The sequence below is a fragment of the Macaca fascicularis genome, chromosome 3 (assembly GCF_037993035.2).
Source record: "Macaca fascicularis isolate 582-1 chromosome 3, T2T-MFA8v1.1".
Classification (NCBI taxonomy): Eukaryota; Metazoa; Chordata; class Mammalia; order Primates; family Cercopithecidae; genus Macaca; species Macaca fascicularis.
In genome coordinates this window covers 50,058,892-50,079,788 of record NC_088377.1, presented here as the reverse complement: position 1 = coordinate 50,079,788, position 20,897 = coordinate 50,058,892, and the positions used below count along the sequence as shown (strand labels likewise).

General features: G+C 50.4%; 1 protein-coding gene across 8 annotated transcripts in view; it reads right to left on the bottom strand.

Annotated features, from left to right (window-relative positions):
* COL26A1 (collagen type XXVI alpha 1 chain) overlaps nucleotides 1-20,897 on the bottom strand; it is a 200,673-nt gene that overhangs the window by 135,392 nt on the left and 44,384 nt on the right. For 6 of the 8 annotated variants that reach the window (XM_045389614.2, XM_045389617.2, XM_045389618.2 and 3 more), the window contains exon 2: nucleotides 2,302-2,424. The exons of the other annotated variants lie outside the window; for them this stretch is intronic. In XM_045389614.2, coding sequence (XP_045245549.2) covers nucleotides 2,302-2,424 — 123 coding nt within the window. The remainder of the gene's footprint in view (nucleotides 1-2,301; nucleotides 2,425-20,897) is intronic. 8 annotated transcript variants of the gene reach the window in all.

Below are 20,897 nucleotides of genomic sequence, written 5' to 3'. Positions count from 1 at the left end.
CGGAAAACGAAGAAGCTTTTTTTTTTTTTTTTTTTTAATTATTTTGGACCCATTGGCCATCTCTCTAGTACAGCATTTAAAAGCAGGTTTTTTTGTTGTTGTTGTTTTGTTTTTGTTTTTGTTTTTGTTTTTGAGACGGAGTTTTGGTCTTGTTGCCCAGGCTGGAGTGCAATGGCGCTATCTCAGCTCACTGCAACCTCCGCCTCCCAGTTCAAGCGATTCTCCTGCCTCAGCCTCCCAAGTACCTGAGATTACAGGTGCCCGCCACCACATCCAGCTAATTTTTGTATTTTTAGTAGAGACTGGGTTTCACAATGTTGGCCAGGCTAGTCTTGAACTCCCGACCTCAGGTGATCCGCCCACCTCAGCCTCCCAAAGTGCTGGGATTACAGGCGTGAGCCACCGCACCCGGCAAAAGCAGCTCTTTCTAATAAAACTGAAAATGAATGACATTCCGTTTACCTAGCCATTCCCCTTGCAGAATGACCTGTATCAAAACACTTGTATGCAATAGGGGTCCTAAGTGAAGCATCTCTACTGTTAAAGAATGAAAACAGGAAATCACCATTTGACAAACACCATAGCATTAACTGTTGCAAGCAAGATGATAGTGTGATGAGAAACAGGATATTCGTACAGGTTTAAAATGTCTCCCCACAACGTACAAATAAATGACAAAGGGAAAGATAACTATGCAACAGTGGAGAAACATGGCAGATACCATCCTAAGCAATTTTTTTATTTTTCCAGGCTGGAGTGCAGTGGTGCAATCTTGGCTCACTGCAATCTCCACCTCCTGGGTTCAAGCGATTCTCCTGCCTCAGCCTCCTGAGTAGCTGGCATTACAGGTGCCCGCCACCACGCCTGGCTAATTTTTGTATTTTTAGTAGAGACTGGGTTTTGCCATGTTGCCCAAGCTGCTCTCAAAGTCCTAACCTCAAGTGATCCACCTGCCTCATCCTCCCAAAGTGCTGGGATTACAAGCGTGAACCACCACACCCGGCCAAGATTAATTTAAATCAGTAGACTTGGAGTAAAGCAGGTTGCCCTCTATAATGTGGGTGGGCCTTGTCCAATCAGTTGAAGGCTTTAAGAAAAAGACGGACTTCCCCGGAGGAAGAAGGCATTTGACCAGCAGCCAGCCTCCCACCTCAAGCTGCAACGTCAGCTCTCTTCCCTGGGTCTCAGCCAGCCAGCCCACCCTGCAGGTTTGGAATAATCGCCAGTCTCCATAATCATACGAGCCAGTTCCTTACCATTTCAATCTCTCTCTCACTCTCCCTCTCCCCCAACCCGTCCTATTAGTTCTGTTTCTCTGGAGAGCCCTGACTCATGCAAAGTGTCCCGTTAGGGAGGGCAGAAAGGAGGAGAAGGGATTTGGAGTTTGAGGGCAGCCGCTGCGCCGTGCTTGGGGTAGAGGCCCCAGGCTGGCTGGCTGTGGGAAGAGTGGTTTGGGGAAGCCAGTCCCTGGAGCTAAGCAGGGCATGGAGAGGAGGAGGAAGGGAAAAGAAGGAGAGTTGGAACTTTGGAGACCGTGAATGCCAGTGTCTGACTCCAAGATGTCTCTCTGCGGATTCTGAAGAGCCCCTGAGGGCTGTGGTCTGGTCAGGGCTGGTGAGAGGGAAGGGCTGACTATGGGCGGGGCTGGTGAGAGGGAGGGCCTAGTGAGGGGCGGGGCTGGTGAGAGGGAGGGCCTAGTGAGGGGCGGGGCTGGTGAGAGGGAGGGCCTAGTAAGGGGCGGGGCTGGTGAGGGGCGTGGCTGGTGGGAGCAGGGCTGGTGAACGGTGGAGCTCGTGAGGGTCAGGGCTGGTGAAAGGCAGGCCTGGTGAGGGGCAGGCCTGGTGAGGGGCAGGTCCGGTGATAAGTAGGGCCAGTGAGAGGGACATGCCTGGTGAGTGAGGCGGTGCTGACAGAGGCGAGACCTGTGAGGGTCGGGGCCAAAGGCAGGCTGGATTTCCAAGGTCATTGTAGCCCCTCGTTCCAGCCCGGAGCCACAAAGCTGGCCGGTTCCCTCTTCAGCCCTACCTGGCCTTCCCCGACCTCGGTGGTCTTCTGCCTGCCAAACGCCCACTGGGTTGTGTGGTTCTGTTGCGGTGGGAGCACGTCTGTGACATCTATGCACACACACATATATACCCCATATACACACACCCATGCCTTATATACAGAAGGTGCTTCATAAATGCACGCTCAGCCTTTGTCGGTGAGCACAGCCCAGCCTCTCCCAGAGCCGTCCTAGGACTGGGTTTGTCCGAGGGAATGGGAGGGAAGGGCAGAGCGGGCTAGCCTGGCGGCCTTTACCTCACGAGGTTGGCACAGGGCCCCGGCCACCGGCAGCTCTGGTACACACGCTGGACCACCGTCTCCGAGCCATTCTGCACCTGGCAGGACACCGTCCGTGTCACCGTGTGATGGCACCAGTGCCTGTGGAGAGAGCAACAGTCACATGAGCCGTGCCTGTTCCCAGAGCTGCCAACTTCAGGTCAGGGGGTCGTGCTGGACAGGGAGGGGTCCCCACAAACCTGGGGTGGAGGCTTGCTCTCTTGGATGGGGGGTCCACTGAGACCCTCTGTCTCGGTCTGAGGGGAAGAGAGAACACTTACAACCCTTGGCCACCAAGCCTTGGCATCATTTCCATCACTGACCACCCAGTGTGGAATTGGTGAAAAAGACTCAGTCCTGCCCCTGGAAATCTCACCCTGGTGGGGAGAGGAGATGACATAGTCCATAGGAACAGCAGGTAACAGGTTCCACCACGTGCTGAGCACAAGAGCTATAGGAAGGGAACAGGGCACCTCGCCCAGCAGGCCCTGAGGCCACCAGCTGACTACTGCAAGATAAGTTAGCCAACCAACCAACCGACCAACGTGTGGGGGCCATGAGAGGGGACACAGCCAGCAGGGAAGGCAGCAGTGTAACAGGCACAGAGCGGACAGAGACCACGGCAGGTCTAGCCTGCAATGAGAAGTGGCCAGGCCAGGCACAGTGGCTCACACTTGTAATCCCAGCAATTTGGGAGGCTGAGGCAGGAGGATCTCTTGAGCCCAGGAGTTCAAGATCAGCCTGAGCCACATAATGAGATCCTGCCTCTACAAAATAAAAATTAAAAAATTAGCCCAGGCGTGGTGGCGCACACATGTAGTCCCAGGTACTCAGGAGGCTGGGGCAGAGGGATGGCTTGAGCCCAGGATCACAGTGGCGATGATTGCGCCACTGCACTCCAGCCTCGGGAACCAAGTGAAACCCTGAAGAAAGAAAGAAAGAAGGAAAGAAAGAAGGAAGGAAGGAAGGAAGGAAGGAGAGAGACAGACAGACAGACAGAAAGAAAGAAAGAAAGAAAGAAAGAAAGAAAGAAAGAAAGAAAGAAAGAAAGAAAGAAAGAAAGAAAGGAAGGAAGGAAGGAAGGAAGGAAGGAAGGAAGGAAGGAAGGAAGGAAGGAGAAAGAAAGAAAGAAAGAGAAAGAGAAAGAAAGAGGAAGGAAGGAAAGGAAAGAAAGAAAAGAAAAGGAAAGAAAGAAAGAAAGAAAGAAAAAGAAAGAAAAGAGAGAGAGAGAAAGGAAGGAAGGGAGAGAGGGAGGGAGGAAGGAAGGAAGGAAAAGAGAGGGAGGGAGGAAAGAGAGGGAAAGGAAGGAAAGGGAAGGGGAAGGGAAGGGAAGGAGGAGGAAGGAGAGAAAGAAAGAGAGAGAGGAAGGAAGGAAGGAAAGAAGGAAGGAAGGAAGAAAGGAAGGAAGGAAGGAAGGAAGGAAGGAAGGAAGGAAGGAAGGAAGGAAGGAAGGGAGGGAGGGAGGGAGGGAAAGGGGAGGGAGGAAGGAAGGGAGGGAAAGAGAGAGAAAGAAATAAAGAGAGAGAGAGAGGGAGGGAGGGAAAGAGCCAGAGAGACAGAAAGAAAGAAAGAGAGTCAGAAGGCTGAAGGAAGAGGAGGCAGGAGAAAGGAAGAGACCTGTGACCTGACAGGCTAGGGAATAAATGCCTTCAGAGTACAAGAAGCAAGGAGCAGCGAGCCTGGGCAGTGGAGAGAAGGAGGGAGGAAGGAAAGTACACAAACAATACGGGATCAGGTCAAGGTGCTCCCACCACCTCCTCCCATCCCCATAGCCTAGAAATTGAATATTGAAAAATAAGTCCCGGGCTAGGTGGTGGCTCATGCCCATAATCCCAGCACTTTTGGGGCCATGGAGGATGGATCACTTGAGCCCAGGAGTTTGAGACCAGCCCGGGTAACATGGCGAGACCCCATCTCTACAGAAATGTTTAAAAATTACCTGTGGTGGTACACGCCTGTAGTCCTAGCCACTCAAGAGGCTAAGGCAGGAGGATCACTTGAGCCCAAGAGGTTGGGGCTACAGTAAGCTGTGGTCGTGCCACTGCACTCTAGCCTGGGTGACAGAGTGAGACCCTGTCTAAAAATAATATTAAAATAAAATAAGAAAAATAAGTCCTTAAGGGCATTGGAAAGAGAGAAGCAATGGACCAGACATTTGGAAGCGTCCCTAAGAGACAGAAAGTAGATGGGCCCACATCGAAGGTGAAAATCACAGCCAGAAACAAACAAAAGAGGACTGGGGCTGAAGCTGGGAGCCACAAGGGGGCACAGATGCAGGGATGGACGCAGAGGTGACCATCAGAGTGATTGGTTAGGGGACTACCATAGAAGGAGCTGGACAGGTAGGACCCAGGTCCTAGTCCCTGCTGGTTTCAGGAATCAGGCATTGGAGGCTGAGTGCGGTGGCTCACACCCATAATCCCAGCATTTTGGGAGGCCAAGGTGGGAGAATTGCTTAAGCCTAGGAATTCTAGACTAGCCTGGGCAACATAGCAAGATCCTGTCTCTACAAAAATTATATATATACGGCCGGGCATGGTGGCTCATGCCTGTAATCACAGCACTTTGGGAGGTCAAAGTGGGCGGATCATCTGAGATCAGGGGTTCGAGACCAGCCTGCCCAACATGGTGAAACCCCATCTCTACTAAAAATGCAAAAACAAATAGCTGGGCTTGATGGCATGAACCTATAGTCCCAGCTACTCGGGAGGCTGAGATAGGAGAATCACTTGAACCCGGGAGGCAGAGATTGCAGTGAGCCGAGATCGCACCACTGCACTCTAACCTGGGTGACAGAGCAAGACTCCATCTCAAAATATAGATATATTATAGGTATAGATATCTATAGATACATCTTTATATCTATGTCTATATAGATAGATAGATAGATACACCTGTATCTATGGATATGTAGAGATACGTAGATATGATAGTGCCACTGCACACTGGCCTGGGTGACAGAGTGAGACCCTGTCTCTATTTAAAAATATATATATATATTTTAAAATATTAATATATATATATATTTTAATATATATATATATATACACATATATATATATATATCAGGCATTGGATTCACCTGTCCTACGGTAGGTATGGTCAGAGGAGTGGGTGCTGGGTGATCTCAAAAGCTGGTGACCTTTCAGTCATGGGGGATAGAAAAGAGAAAAAAAAAAAAATGCTGGTGACCTCCAGGAGAAACAGGGTCACTCTCAAAGTCAGACAGATAAATGAATTCTTACACACTCGTTTCCCATTCTTCATCCATACCTCCAGCCCACCAACAGACAAATTCTCAGGAAACAGAAACAAGCTAATGGAAAACCCCAGATACCAAGACTTTCAAATTATTTAAGGAAAAAAGGCCAGTATCATGGAAGAAAGGCACCAACTCAACAGGCAATAAATCACATCCCCTTAAAAAATAGTAAAGCAAATAGATGGAGACAATTTTTAAAAGCATAATTAATCCCCTCAAATAAATAAGACAATGTATCACTCACTAAAAAATTCTGGTCAGGCGTGGTGGCTCACACCTGTAATCCCAGCACTTGGGGAGGCTGAGGCGGGTGGATAGCTTGACCCCAGGAGTTTAGACCAGCCTGGGCAACACGGTGAAACACGGTATCTACAAAAATATACAAAAATTAGCCGGGCATGGTCCCTGACACTCCTGTGGTCCCAGCTACTCAGGAGGCTGAGGCAGGAGGATTGCTGGAGCACAGGAGTTTGAGACTGCAGTGAGCCATGATCGCGCCGCTGCACTCCAACCTGGGTGACAGAGCAAGACCCTGTCACATACACACAAAAGAATATATGAAATAAATAAATTCAGTATCTTAGAAGTGAAATGTATGACTGTGAAAAACAGAATGGAAACAGCTAAAAAGCGAACTAATGAGCTGCAAATCTAAGTTGTGACCTTCCCCAGAAGACACTGCAAAAAGAAAAGGAGATGGAAAGCAGGCAGAAACAGGTAACAAGGGACCTAGAGGAAGACCAAGGGCCAACATCTATCTAGTAGTAGCTCTGGAAGGGAAGATCAGAAAGAACAAAGAGGGCTGGGTGCGGTGGCTCGTGCCTGTAATCGCACCACTTTGGGAGGCCGAGGCAGGCAGATCACGAGGTCAGGAGATCAAGACCATCCTGGCTCACATAGTGAAACCTCGTCTCTACTAAAAAATACAAAAAACTAGCCGGGCGTGGTGGTGGGCACCTGTACTCCCAGCTACTCGGGAGGCTGAGGCAGGAGAATGGCGTGAACCCGGGAGGCGGAGCTTGCAGTGAGCCGAGATCCACCTCTGCACTCCAGCCTGGGTGACACAGCAAGACTGTCTCAAAAAAAAAAAAAAAAAAAGAACAAAGAGAAGCATGTATTTGAAGAAATAACAAGAAAATTTACAAGAGCTGAAGAAAGACATGAGTTCAGGCCGGGCGTGGTAGTTCATGCCTGTAATCCCACTACTTTAGGAGGCCAAGGCCGGTGGATCACTTGAGGTCAGGAGTGTAGTGGCACGATCATGGCTCACCACAGCCTCAACCTCCTGGGCTCACGTAATCCTCCCATCTCAGCCTCCCAAGTAGCTGGGACCACAGGTATGCACCACCACACTGGCTAACTTTTGCATATTCTGCAGAAACGGGATCTGGCCATGTTGCCCAGGCTGGTCTCAAACTCCTGGGCTCAGGTGACCCTCCCACCTCGGCTTCCCAAAGGGCTGGGATTACAGGTGTGAGCCACCATGCCCAGCTAAACACAGGTTTAATAGACATGAAGAACAAGGAAAAAAAAATCCATATACAGATTTAAATGTATAAGCAAATATTAGGTATAATCTTACATCAAAAAATTTCAAACTCCTGACTACTGGACAATTTTCTAGGAAAACACATATTACCAGTACTAGCACAGGCAAATATACATGAAAGCAGTTGGGTGCAGTGGCTCACGCCTGTGATCCCAGCCCTTTGGAAGGCTGAGGTGGGAGGATCACTTGAGCCCAGAAGTTCCAGACTAGCCTGGGCAATGCGGCAAGACTCCGTCTCTACAAAATAAAAAGTAAAAATTGGCCGGGCATGGTGGCGTGTGCCTGTGGTCTCAGCTACTCGGAAGGCTGAGGCAGGAGGATCGCTTGGGATCAGGGATCAAGGCTGCAGAGAGCTATGATCGCACCACTGCACTCCAGCCTGGGTGACAGCGCCAGACCCTGTCTCAACAAAACAAAACAACAACATGGAAGCAAAGGGAAAAGTAGTGAAAAGTTGAGCCCCCTCCTCACAGGCACCAGGAAACCTAGTTTAAAACCAGGTTCTGCCACAAACCTGCTGTATGACAGGCAGAGTGATGTCCCTTCTCTGAGCCTCAGTTATATTTAAAATCTAACTCTTACGGTTATGATGAGGCTGGGCACAGTGGCTCACGCCTGTAAACACAGCACTTTGAGAAACCAAGGCAGGTAGATCACCTGAGGTCAGGAGTTCGAGACCAGTCTGGCCAACGTGGCCAATGCAAAAAATTAGACGAGCTCTACTAAAAATGCAAAAAATTAGACGAGCATGGTAGTGGGCGCCTGTAATCCCAGCTACTGGGGAGGCTGAGGCAGAAGAATCGCTTGAACCTGAGAGGCGAAGGTTGCAGTGAGCCGAGATCGCACCACTGCACTCCAGCTTGGGCAACAAGAGTGAAACTCCATCTCAAAAAAAAGGTTATGATGAGGACTAAGTGAACACGTCCCAGTCAGTAATGTGGAAATCATGCAACGTTACCTAAATCAAGGCATCATTCTTAATCAACTGGCTACTTAAACCCTACAAAGGAATAACAGCTTAAAGACAGTCCTAGTTTGCAGATGGGAAAAGAAAGTCTGAGGTTAAGCTTCATTGCCCATAGCTACAGCTCAAACCAGAGGCTGAGCTGCAAAGGGAGTCTAGTGTTCCTGACCCGATGACTGGCGGGATCCCACCTCCCCAGTACAAACTGTGAATTCCACCTCTGCCAATTAAAAAGGTCCTGAAACTGTTTGAGACTTCAGCAGCCTGGGCCCTTCCTTTGATTCTACTGGAAAGCCTCAGCTCTAGCCCAAGCACTCTGTGTGTGTTTCCAAAAAGAGAGGTGAGCCAGGCACAGTGGCTTATGTCTGTAATCCCAGCACTTTGGGAGGCCGAGATGGGCGGATCACATGAGGTCAGGAGTTTGAGATCAGCCTGGCCAACATGGCAAAACCTCGTCTCTGATAAAAATACAAAAATTAGCCGGGCGTGGTGGCAGGTGCCTGTGATCCCAGCTGCTCGGGAGGCTGAGGTGGGAGAATTGCTTGAGCCCAGGAGGTGGAGGTTGCAGTGAGCCGAGTTCACGCCACTGCACTCCAGTCTGCGAGACAGAGCAAGACTCCGACACACACACACAGAGAGAGAGAGAGAGAGAGGTGACTTTCCTCGGGATGGGCTACTGTGGGATCCTGAGATCCACCCCGAGGGTTCTAGAACAGACAGACCGTCCAGCATCTCTGAACCACACTGAGTCAGGGCTTTCCATAGAGAAATGAGCTGTGAATTGGAAAACATTTCCAAATACCTCAAATCACCGTCTCCAGAACATTTGGTCTTTAAATGGGCTGGAAATGGCTTCCAAAAATCAAAACCTGGCCAAAAACAATGAAGAAGGGAGGCAGAGACAAGGAAAGGGGGGCCAGACCTTTCCAGATGGAGTTCTAAAACCTGTGCATCCCCAGGTACCCGTGGTTGTGGGGACCCCCATGGTCTTGCCCCTAGGATCCCTGCATCCTGAGTGTTTTGTCTGCCTCTGTCTGCTGTCGCAGTGTCGTCCTGCCACCGCCGACCCGCACATTTCAGCTCCTGACTATGGCAGGTGCACAGCAGTGGGTGAACAGTGCTCTGGGGGCCATAAAATAACTGCAGCCGGAAAGGTGCTTAGCAGGAGACATACGTCCCTTTCATGACCCTCCTGGAAGGACTGACCCAGGAGGACAGAACTGGGACGTGGCAGGCCTGGTCCTCGAACTGCCAAGAAATGAACACACTCCTGGCAGCCTCCATCAGGATGGCAAGGGACTGGTATTATCTCTGGGCATCATCTCAGCAATGTTCCTTCCTCATTTCCCTTCCCTTCTCCCCAGCTGAGCACTCAGGGAGGGTCCAAGACAGTAAACTCACTCCTAGCAAAGGCCTTGGGGACAGATCTGCTCCCGCCAAGTCTCTTTCCCCTCCCTTCCCTCCCCTCCCCTCCTCTCCCCTCCCCTCCCCTCCCTTCTCCTCCCTTCCCCTCCCCTCCCCTCCCCTCCCTTCTCCTCCCTTCCCATTCCCTCCCCTCCCCTCCCCTCTCCTCCCCTCTCCTTTCCTTTCTTGAGATGGAGTTTTACTCTTGCGGCCCAGGCTGGAGTGCAATGGCACGATCTCAGCTCATTGCAGCCTCCGCCTCCTGGATTCAATCTATTTTCCTGTCTCAGCCTCCCAGGTAGCTGGAATTACAGGCACCCGACATCACACCAGGCTAATATTTTGTATTTTTAGTAGAGACTGGGTTTCGCCATGTTGGCCAGGCTGGTCTGGAACTCCTGACCTCAAGTGATCCACCCACCTCAGCCTCCCAAAGTGCTGGGATTACAGGCACGAGCCACCGCGCCTGGCCCCAAGTCTCTTTTTCTTGCAAGAAGAGGCCCACTTCACTGAGGGGGAGGAGGAATCAAGCTGTCCCGAGCCACAACCAGCTCAAGGCTTGCTCCCACAGCACTTTCACCCCACCAAGCGTTTGGCTCTGTGGTTTCGCTGAGCCGTCAAATCCTTAACTGGGGGTTAATAGAGAAAACGAGTGCTAAGTGATCTCAGGAAACCATGTAATGATGGGATAGAGGGACCTTCAGAACACTTCCCAGGTTCATGCCCATCTCTGAATGTGACCAGCCAACCCCTCTCCGAGGTCCCTGCCACCCTAAGAGATACTGCTGAAGCAGCCTCTTCCCCCCATATTCCTGGTGATGCGGGACAGGGGAGCCCCAAAATTGAGGCTTAGCCTGGGAGGGTTCTTAGTTTTTCCCAGGAAAGAATTCAAGGACGAGCCGGTGGTGGTGCATCTTTTATTGAAGTGGCAGTGCACGGCTCTGCTCCCTGCAGAGCAGGGCTACCCCAGAGGCAGTGTGCCCAGAGTAGAAGCTCAGATGTGGGGCCGCACACATTCAAATCTATACGCACTTTTTTTTTTTTGGAGTCTCTCTCTGTGGCCCGGGCTGAAGTACAGCAATGCAATCTTGGTTCACTATAACCTCCGCCTCCCAGGTTCAAGGGATTCTTCTGTCTCAGCCTCCCTAGTAGCTGGGATTACAGGCGCATGCCACCACACCTGGCTAATTTTTGGAGACGGGGTTTCACCATATTGGTCAGGCTGGTGTTAAACTCCTGACCTCAAATGATCCCCCGGCCTCGGCCTCCCAAAGTGCTGGGATTACAGGCATGAGCCACTGCGTCAGCCCCACTTTTAATTGTATGCAAATTGAGGGGTGGTTTATGCATAAACTTCCAGGATGAGGGTGATAGCTTGTTGTTGGGTTGTTGTCATGAAAAGGGGTGGTAACTCCTGGTGTTGCCATGGCAATGGTAAACTGACATGGCGCACTGGTGGGCATGTCTTATGCGGAGGTGCTTCTGCCCCGACCTGTTTCGTTTAGCTAGTCCTCAATTTGGTCTGGCGTCCAAGCTCTGCCTCTGGAGTCAAGTTCCACCTCCTACCTCACCACCTCTACCCAAGCCTCAGGCTTGGCCTCCCAAGCCCCAGTGCTCCTAACTGAACTTTGCTTTGAGAGTTGATCTCATGCGTCCCCTCCCTCCCCAGGACACTTGAGCCCCTGAGCCTGAGTCAGAGACCAGGGCTTTTGTTTTTTGTTTGTTTGTTTGTTTTTAGGAACGGAGTCTTGTTCTGTTGCCCAGGCTGGAGTGCAATGGCATTATCATAGCTCACTGCAGCCTTGACCTCCTGGGCTCAAGCAATTCTGCAAGGCCCCAAGGCCTTGCCAGTGCGCCCCCCCGCCCCCCGCCTTTCCACCAGAACCACACAGTCTGCCCTCATTTCCTCATCCTGAGCTCTGTCCTGCCCCCCTGTTGAGTCACCACCGTGCCTGCCTGCTTGCCTAGACAGTGGTCACACACCATCATGTCCCACAGGCCACTGCAGTACACACAATGCCAACCTGTCCAATTCAACTGAATCCATCACTATTCAACCCCGAATTGCTCCTCCAGCTTGGAGACCAGCACCTCTAAATTCCCCGTTTCCTCACCAGGAGCAAATCACCCAGACTCCACCTTCTCCTTTCCTCCCTCCCTTCCCTGCCTCCTTACACTCAATTAAGCACCGTGCCTCCAAGTCCCTGTCCTGACGCGTCTCCCATGGTGGTCCTGAACCTCGGCCCCTCCTGCCCTCCCAGCCTGCAGCCTCCTACATCTACCACCAGAGGGCGCCCTCTCAAGCACAGAAGTGGCTGTGTCCCTCCTGGGAGCCTTCCCTGACCCTCCAGCCAGGAAAGGTCCTCCTGTCCCACAGGGCCCCTTGTATGCCTCTGTCTTAGCCTTTGTCCTATGGGAAGACTCCCAGCTCCTGAAGACGGCGGGCACAAGGCAGGCATGGTAAAATTCTGTTGCTCTGACCCCAAGCCCTGCATCCCAGAAGGAGCCCTCCCACTCACAGTCACTCAGCTCAACCACAGCAGCTGCTCCAGGTTGTGGTCTGTGCCAGGACCTCAGCCCCAGCAGGATCTGAGCCATCTCAAGGTTGGGGGTGTCCAGCTTCAGGCCCAGCTCCCCAGCACCACACCTGCCCTCCCTGTCCTAATTACCTGGCCACACCTGCCCAGTCCCTCAGAGAGGCCAGCGCCAGTGGGCTTGCCTGCCAACTGTGTTCAAGAAGCTCTGTTAGAACTAAGGTTTGCCCAGCCTGGGGCAACATAGCAAGACCCCAGCTCTACAAAAAAATTAGAAAAAAATAAATAAATAACTGGGCGTGGTGCCTCATGCCCGAAATCCTAGCACTCTGGAAGGGTGAGGTAAGAGAATCACTTGAACCTAGGAGGTGGAGGTTGTAATGAGCTGAGATCGTGTCATTGCACTCCAGCCTGGGCTACAGAGCAAGACTCTGTCTCAAACACACACACACACACACACACACACTCCAAAATTAGCTGGGCGTGGTGGTGCACACCTGTAATCCCAGCTACTCAGGAGGCTGAGGCAGGAGAATCTCTTGAACCAGGGAGAGCTAAATCATAAGATGTTTGTTATATTTATTTTATTTTCTCTCTGACCTTTGCATCCTTCATGCATGATCACATGTACAGTCATTTCAATAGACAGTAATCACTAATAATTCACTACCTTCCTGTCCTAGTCCCGGGCAGGCTGTCAAACAAGATTAATAAACTTCTTTTTTCAAGAACAATGATCCTTAGTCACACAACTTCTTTCACAACAACCAAAAGTTGCTAAGATGCAGGTACGGTAAAATGAGAACCCACCCTAGTTTGCTCTTCTGTAATAACTTAGTATTCAGGAGTCATAGTCATGTTATTATGAAACCTAAGACTGGTCTTTGCAATATTTTTTAGAGTTTGCATTCAGATGAACCGATGAACCAACGAACACCAGCTGGACCAGCAACTCATGACCCTCCACCACCCAGAAATGGACTTGGTGCACAAAGATGGTTTTAACACCCCTAAGAGTCCATGCCCAACCAATGAGCAGGACCCATTCCCTAGCCCCCTGCCCACCAAATCACTTAAAAACCCTAGCCTCGGGCTGGGAATGGTGGCTCACGCCTGTAATCCCAGCACTTTGGGAGGCCAAGGCGGGCGAATCATGAGGTCAGGAGATCAAGACCATCCTGGCTAACATGGTGAAACCCTGTCTCTACTAAAAACACAAAAAATTAGTTGGGCGTGATGGCGGGCACCTGTAGTCCCAGCTACTCGGGAGGTTGAGACAGGAGAATGGCGTGAACCCAGGAGGCAGAGGTTGCAGTGAGCTGAGATCGCGCCACTGCACTCCAGCCTGGGCGACAGAGTGAGACTCCATCTCAAAATAAATAATAAATAAATAATAAATAAAAAAATAATCCTAGCCTCTGAAATCTCAGGGAGGTGGATTTGAGAACTATCTCCTGTCCTCCTCGCTCAGTTGCCTTGCAATAATTAAACCCTTTCTGTGCTGCAACACCTGCTGTTTCAGTATTTTGGTTGTGTCTGCTAAGTGGGTGAGAACCCTGATCAGGTGGTAACACACCTTGTTCTTCTACTTCCAGCCTCCAGAACTATGAAGAGATAAATTTATTTTGTTTAAGCCACCCAGTCAGTGGCATGGCAGCCCTGGCAATTGAATATGTGTACATTCCTCTGTTCGATCTTCTCAACAATGTGACATGCATGAATTTTACAGATAAGAAACTCCAGAAAACACCACAAGTCACAGAATGAGTACATAGTAAATTTGTGCCTTAAAACTCAGTCTTCTCATTCCCAACCCCATGCTCCATCCACTTTGCTAATGAGAACAGGTGGATAGTCAGAGAGCAAATAAAATATCCCCTCATAGGTCCTTCTTACCCATGTCCCTCAAGGACCAGGAAAAATGGCAAGGAGGAGGAACTATCCCTACTCTTGTTTGAAACCAATGTGATGAGAGTTGAGCGTGGTTCAGACCCCAGCCAAGTACACAGAGTGGTTTCTCTTCCACTCCTCATTCTGCTACCTAAGTACGGTGTCCTGATCATCTTCACCCAACTCTGGGTGGTAAGTACTGTTATTATTCCACTTTTACAGATAAGGAAACTGAGGCACAGGAAGGATAAATAACATGTCCAAGGTCATGCAACAAGTCAACAGGCATCCCTTAAACACTTTGCTAAACAGCCAGATGATCTGGGTCTTGGCATGTGGCTGTCTGTCTTCTTGGGGCCATGCCTCTAGGAGAGGAAGACCTTGACTGACGAGGCAGCAGACTGCTGCTGGGAACCGTGGAAGACCAGGAGCCAGTAGAGACGGGGGCCTGGGTCTTAGGAGACAGTTGGGATCCAAGCTAGATCTGCACAGCCGCAGCAAGGAGCCAAGTCTAACAAGATGAAATATGACCAGGCGAATGTGAAGTCCTGCACTGCAGCCCCAGAGTCCAGAGGACGAGCCTCAGATGGGATGTAGAGGTTCTTGCCAACAATAAGTTCAGCATGAGTCAACGGTGTGAGTTGTGACCTCTACAAATCAAAGGCCATCCCAGGCTGTCTTACTAGGAAAATAGAATCAGGAACACACCTTGTTCCCCTCCATGCCCACCAGCCCTTGTGGTAGATGTTGGGCTGTGCCACCCAGATCCCCTGCAATGAAAAAGGTTTTTAGCCCCAGCTACAGGAAGTGCTGTCAACAGACATCCATCATTCAGCTGCTCAGAATCACCTCATCCAAGGTCCCAGCTCTTCCCAGGGCACCCGCCATCCTGACTGGTGGAGACGCACTTGAAAAGCCTGGACATATCTCTGCCTGGGGACAATCCTGAAGGACCATCCCAGCTGCAGAGCCTCATGGGGTCTAGGGCAGCTGTCCTGGCCTATATGGAGACCTTCTGCTCATTCCTGCCTCAGTTCCCTCCCTTCCCCAGGGATTCATCCTAAAAGTCATCCCTAATAAACACCCTCCATGTTAGACTCTGGCTCAGAATCTGCTTCACTGATGCAGGGTAGGTTAGCCCCAGTGTTGGGGCTTAACCAGGGAGGGTTCTTGGCTTAACCTAGGAAATAATTCAAGGGCAAGCCAGTGGTATTAGCAATTTTTATCGAAGCAGCAATGCACAACAGCAGGAGACGTTCTGCTCCTTGCAGAGCAAGGCTACCCCACAGGCAGTGTGCCTAGAGTAGCAGCTCAGAGGCAATGCTTCACTCATATTTACACCCATTTTAATGATATGCAAATTAAGATGCAAATTAAGGTCATCAGTGATATGCAAATTAGAGTTGGTCATAATTTCTGTATAGCCCACCCCTTAATTTGCATGTGATTAAGCGGTAACTTCCGGGTGGTAACTTTGAAGGAGTGCTAACTTCTGGGTCATCAGGGTGTTGCCCTGGAAAGGGGCTGTAACTTCTGGGTGTTGCCATGGCAATGGTAAATTGTCATGGCGCTAGGGGGTGTGTTTTATGGAGAGGTGCTTTCACCTCTTCTCTCTTTTAGCTAGTCCTCAATTTGGTCCAGTGTCTGCACCCCATCTCCAGAGTCAAGTCCCATCTCCTACCTCACTGAGGACTCTCCCTGTGTCTGCCATGAGGTTCAACAGAAATGCAGAAAAACTGCCACCCAGAGCCCTGGGAGGAGATATCCGTGGCCACTGTCCTACAAGCAGAAGATGACTGAGCTGGGAGGGAGTGGAGGCTAATGTCAGAGTTAGAGCCGTGAGCGCCCATGGGAAGAAAAGTCATCGCCCGGGATTTGGTCAGGTGAAAGGGAGGTCCCACAGCTCCTCAGGCTCAGACCTGCCCTCTCTAGCAGGGCAGGTGAGGGGTGTTGAGGACAGGTCCCTCAGGAATATTGAGCAGAAACAAGCTGAGGGCCATGGTGAAGGCAGCCAGCTCTCTGTCCCAAGATCCTGTAGGGGAGTCGGACCAGATTTGCTGTCATGGCCCCAGAGGGCACGGAGTCAGGTCAGAGCATGAGGCTGCTGGGAGACAGGCATCACTCAGGCTAAGGAGGTACCGCTGCCAGGAAGAGCTGCCCACAGGTGCAACGGGCTGCCCATGGGTACAATGAGCTGCCCACAGTGGGTGGCATAGATGCCCCATCTACTCCCCATCCCCTTCTGGAAGGGGCGAGCAGGATACGCACTCGATGGGGGTGGAAGGTGGAGACATGTTGGCTCTGGAGGAGCTTGGAGACTCACTCTATTGGAAAAGAGGAGGTGAAAACGTGGAAAGTAGGATGAGATTTGTTTGTTTGTTTGTTTTTATAGGGACAGCATCTTGCTCTGTTGTCCGGGCTAGAGTGCAGTGGTGCAATTCTAGCTTACTACAGCCTCAACCTCCTGGGCTCAAGCAATCCTCCTGCCTCAGCCTCTACGTGCCACCATGCCCAGCTATTTTTTAAAGAACTTTTTTTGCAGAGATGGGGTCCTGCTATGTCGCCCAAGCTGGTCATAGAACTCCTGGGCTCAAGGGATTCTTCCACCTCTCAAGAAGCTAGGACTACAGGCCTGCACCACTGCACCCAGCCAACACATGGGAAGTTTTTAAATAAGAGAACTGGGTCAGAATGGGGTTCCAGGGTACCTGCTGGGGCAGGATGGAGAGGCAGAAGCTAGAGGCTGAGTCCAGTGGGGGTAAATGGACACAGTCCATGAAGGTGCTCATGGCCACAGCCCCCCAACGGCCCCCTGAAATCACTTCTCCATCATCTGTCTGCCGTCAGGCAAATTGGCACAAATTGGGTCATCCCTTCCAGCAAAATGAGTGTCTCTGAGGCTGCTGTTCCTGCCCGTCACTCATCCGCCTCAACACCGCAGGGAGTGGTGGTTTTGTTCACATAGGGATAGCCGAGTGTATGTAACACCATGGCCTGATCAGTTTTAGGGCACAAAAAACAGTAGGAGTGTTTGGATAGCAGATAGACCTGCCTGCGTTTCCTCATAATAGTTTTTACTGGAACTGTCCATTTCGAAGCACCACAGGGGAGGAATTGAAAAGTTAAGGTCATTGATTTTTAGAGGGAAAGGATGATCTGAAATCTCCGTGGCAACTGACCAAATCTTTTTGCAAAAACACAAAGGCAATGACACGGTTTCCAGGGCACAGCACAGAGGTCTGAAGGGCAAAGTTGTGTGGATTCCTATCCAGGGAGGAGGGAGAGGGGCTCCGGGAGTGCATGACCACTGCCCGGAGCCCAGCTGTGCCACCAGCCTCTTGGCTTCCTCCCTCCTCGGTATCTGCATTTATTCTCCAGCAGCTTCCACGGTAGGGAATTTCGGGGCCCACCCCACCTGAGTGCCAGCCCCACAGACAGCATCGGCTCCTTGCCTGTGCACTGGCGGGAAGGGCTGGCGGGGCCACTGATGGATTGAATTTCCCATGTGGAGGGGGCAGCTGAGAAGTATGTGATCTGGCCAAGCAGACTGTGTGGTTTTGAGCACTTTAGCAGTGATTCCTAATTACCGCCATTAATAGGGGGGCCAGAGGGGACAGGCTGGGGGGAGATGGTGCCAAGCGCTTTCTACAGGGTTGGCACTTAGGGAGGATCATGTGAGGGAGGACTACATGAGAAAGGATCAGCATTCAGGGAGGATCACATTTAGGGAGGATCGTTTTAGGGAGCATCAGCATTCAGGGAGAATCAGGATTTAGGGAGCACCAGCATTCAGGGAGAATCAGCATTGAGAGAGGATCACTTTAGGGAGAACCAGCATTCAGGGAGGATCACATTTAGGGAGGATCACGTTAGGGAGCACCAGCATTCAGGGAGGATCATTTTAGGGAGCATCAGCATTCACGAAGGATCATTTTAGGGAGCACCAGCATTCAGGGAGGATCATTTTAGGGAGCACCAGCATTCAGGGAGGATCATTTTAGGGAGCAGTAGCATTCAGGGAGGATCACTTTAGGGAGCACCAGCATTCAGGGAGGATGACATTTAGGGAGGCCACCTGCTGAGGAATGCACTGTCTGTGCACAGCCCACTTCCAGAACTGGAACTGACCAGCATTTTCACTGAGTACCTACCGCGCACCAGTAAGGCACTATGCATTTGTTCTAGAAATACAGAGACTACAGTAATCGTCTTCTATGTCCATCATGGGATGGGCCAGGATGCATTTGGCCAGTGGATGACCTCTTCAGAAACCAAGATTAGGACAGGACCCAGCAGCTGTGGTCTTCCTCAAAAGGACCATCTCTCAAAGCCAACCAATGGACTCAGTCCCTCCTCCGGGGATCAGCCCGGAAATGTGCGTTTGTGGCAGTTCCCCAGGGGATGCCAGTGTCCACAGAAGTAAGGAAAGCAGCTCAGTCTACTTTACGGGAGTCGGAAAATAAAGTGGTAATAAGAATAACTAACATTTATTGAGCAACTGCTATGTCATGTTTCCCTCCTGTAATCATTATAAAAACCACAAGAGGCCAGATGTGGTGGCTCACACCTGTAATCCCAGCACTTTGGGAGATCAAGGCAGGAGGATTGCTTAGGCCCAGGAGTTTGAGACTAGCCTGGGCAACATAGCGAGACCCTGTCTCTAAAAATAAATTTAAGAAATTAATACATGGCCGGGCACGGTGGCTCAAGCCTGTAATCCCAGCACTTTGGGAGGCCAAGACGGGCAGATCACGAGGTCAGGAGATCGAGACCATCCTGGCTAACACAGTGAAACCCCGTCTCTACTAAAAAATACAAAAAAATAGCCGGGCGAGGTGGCAGGCGCCTGTAGTCCCAGCTACTCGGGAGGCTGAGGCAGGAGAATGGTGCAAACCCGGGAGGCGGAGCTTGCAGTGAGCTGAGATCCAGCCACTGCACTCCAGCCTGGGCGACAGAGCCAGACTCCATCTCAAAAAAAAAAAAAAAAAGAAATTAATACATAAAAATTTTAAAATCCTACCAGGTCAGAGCTATTAGTGTTCCTGTTTTTACAGATGAAGAAACCAGTAAGTCTAAATAACATCTCCTTCAAAAGAAATATGTGCCTAGTGAGTCTGCTGATTAGCATTCAGCTGTGATCACCTATTTCTTCAAAGACCATACTTTGAATAGCATCTGACTGGTCCCACTTCTCTATCCATGCCAGGCCTGGTTGCTTTGGGTTAAATGCTCACCCCTGTTCCCATCAGCTGTGGAGGAGGATCACATGGTTCAAAACAGGCAGCCTAGGACCCCCCACCCCCACAGCCTAGGACCCCCTCCACTTAGGACCCCCTCCAGCAGGCACCCCAGATAACTGTGTCCTTTAGAACAGACTATGAGTGGCCAGTTGTGGTGGCTCACACCTGTAATCCTAGCACTTTGGGAGGCTGAGGTGGATGGATCACCTGAGGTCTGAAGTTTGAGACCAGCCTGGCCAACGTGGTGAAACCCCATCTCTACTAAAAATACAAAAAATAGCCGGGCATGGTGGTGGGCACCTGTAATCCCACCTACATCAGAGGCTGAGGCAGGAGAATTGCTTGAACCTGAGGGGGGCAGTGTGGAGGTTACAGTGAGCCGAGATCACGCCATTGCACTCCAATCTGGGCAACAGAGCGAGAATCTGTCCCAAAAAGAAAAAAAAAAAAAAAGAAGAACAGTCTATGAGGGAGGCAGGTACGTGACTGACCTCTCAAATATGAAACTTGAATCCCAGCAGTCATCTCCTCTTCCTTTTTCCTCACTAATCAACCCCTGGTTTTCTTAAGATTCCAGATATCAGAAAGTTTAAGAAAAGTGGACACGATTATCATCGCATTGGTGGAGATATGGGAAGGTTCACTCAGTTCTCATCAACGACAAGTAAGAAGTTGCCTAAGGTGCCTTTATAAGTAGGGAGAGGGGATGCAAGAAGAGAAACTGTGTCCTTATTTCTGGACACGGTTGTGTGAGGTTGTGATGACTAGAGCAGTGGCAGCCATCTTAGAGCCATGAGGCAAGACAGCCTGGGGAAGGCAGAGCAGGAGGCAGGGTCTTTGACTGTGTGATGTTGCCAAATTAGCCATCTCTGCAGCCACTCACTTCTCAATATGTGAAATATTAAGTGACCTTGTTGTTCAAGCCCATTTTTACAGATACGAGTTGTAGGGTTTTTACAACTCATATCTGAAAGCATCCTCGCCAAAACAACCTGCTGTCAAAACATACTATCAAGGTGTGACAATGTGAGACCAGGGGACACTTGGTGTCCTGGTTGCACCATTTACCACCCAAATGGTTTTGGGCAAATCTCAATGCTACAGCCTCAGTTTTCCATCTACAATCTTCCCAGGGCAGCCGAAGTCCCAAGGGCAATAACACTGATATGAATGTAAATGTGTGGACTGCAAACTTCTAAGCATAGCACATGTTAAACTGTAAATAAGGCAGGCCCAGTGGCTCACACCTGGAATCCCATCTCTTTAGGAAGCCGAAGCAGGAGGAGTGCTTGAGCCCAGGAGTTCAAGACCAGCCTAGGCAGCATAGTGAGACGCCTTTTCTACAAAACAGAAAAAAAAGCAAAAATTAGCTACGTGTAATGGTACATGCCTGTGGTTCCAGCTACTCAGGAGGCTGAAGAGGGAGGATTGCTTGAGTTTAGGAAGTGGAGGTTGCAGTGAGCCATGATCACACCACTGCACTCCAGCCTGGGCCACAGAGTAAGATCTTGTCTCAAAACAAAGCAAAACAAAAAACAAAAACAAAAAAACTGTAAATAATTGTACTTTATAATGAAAATATAATAAAAATCCTGAATTAGCGCCATCTCTTCTGGTAAGGAAAGGAGACAAGACTCTTTACCCACATGGTACCTACTTCTTTTTTTTTAAGACAAAGTCTCACTCTATCGCCCAGGCCAGATCGCAGTGGTACAATCACAGCTCACTGCAG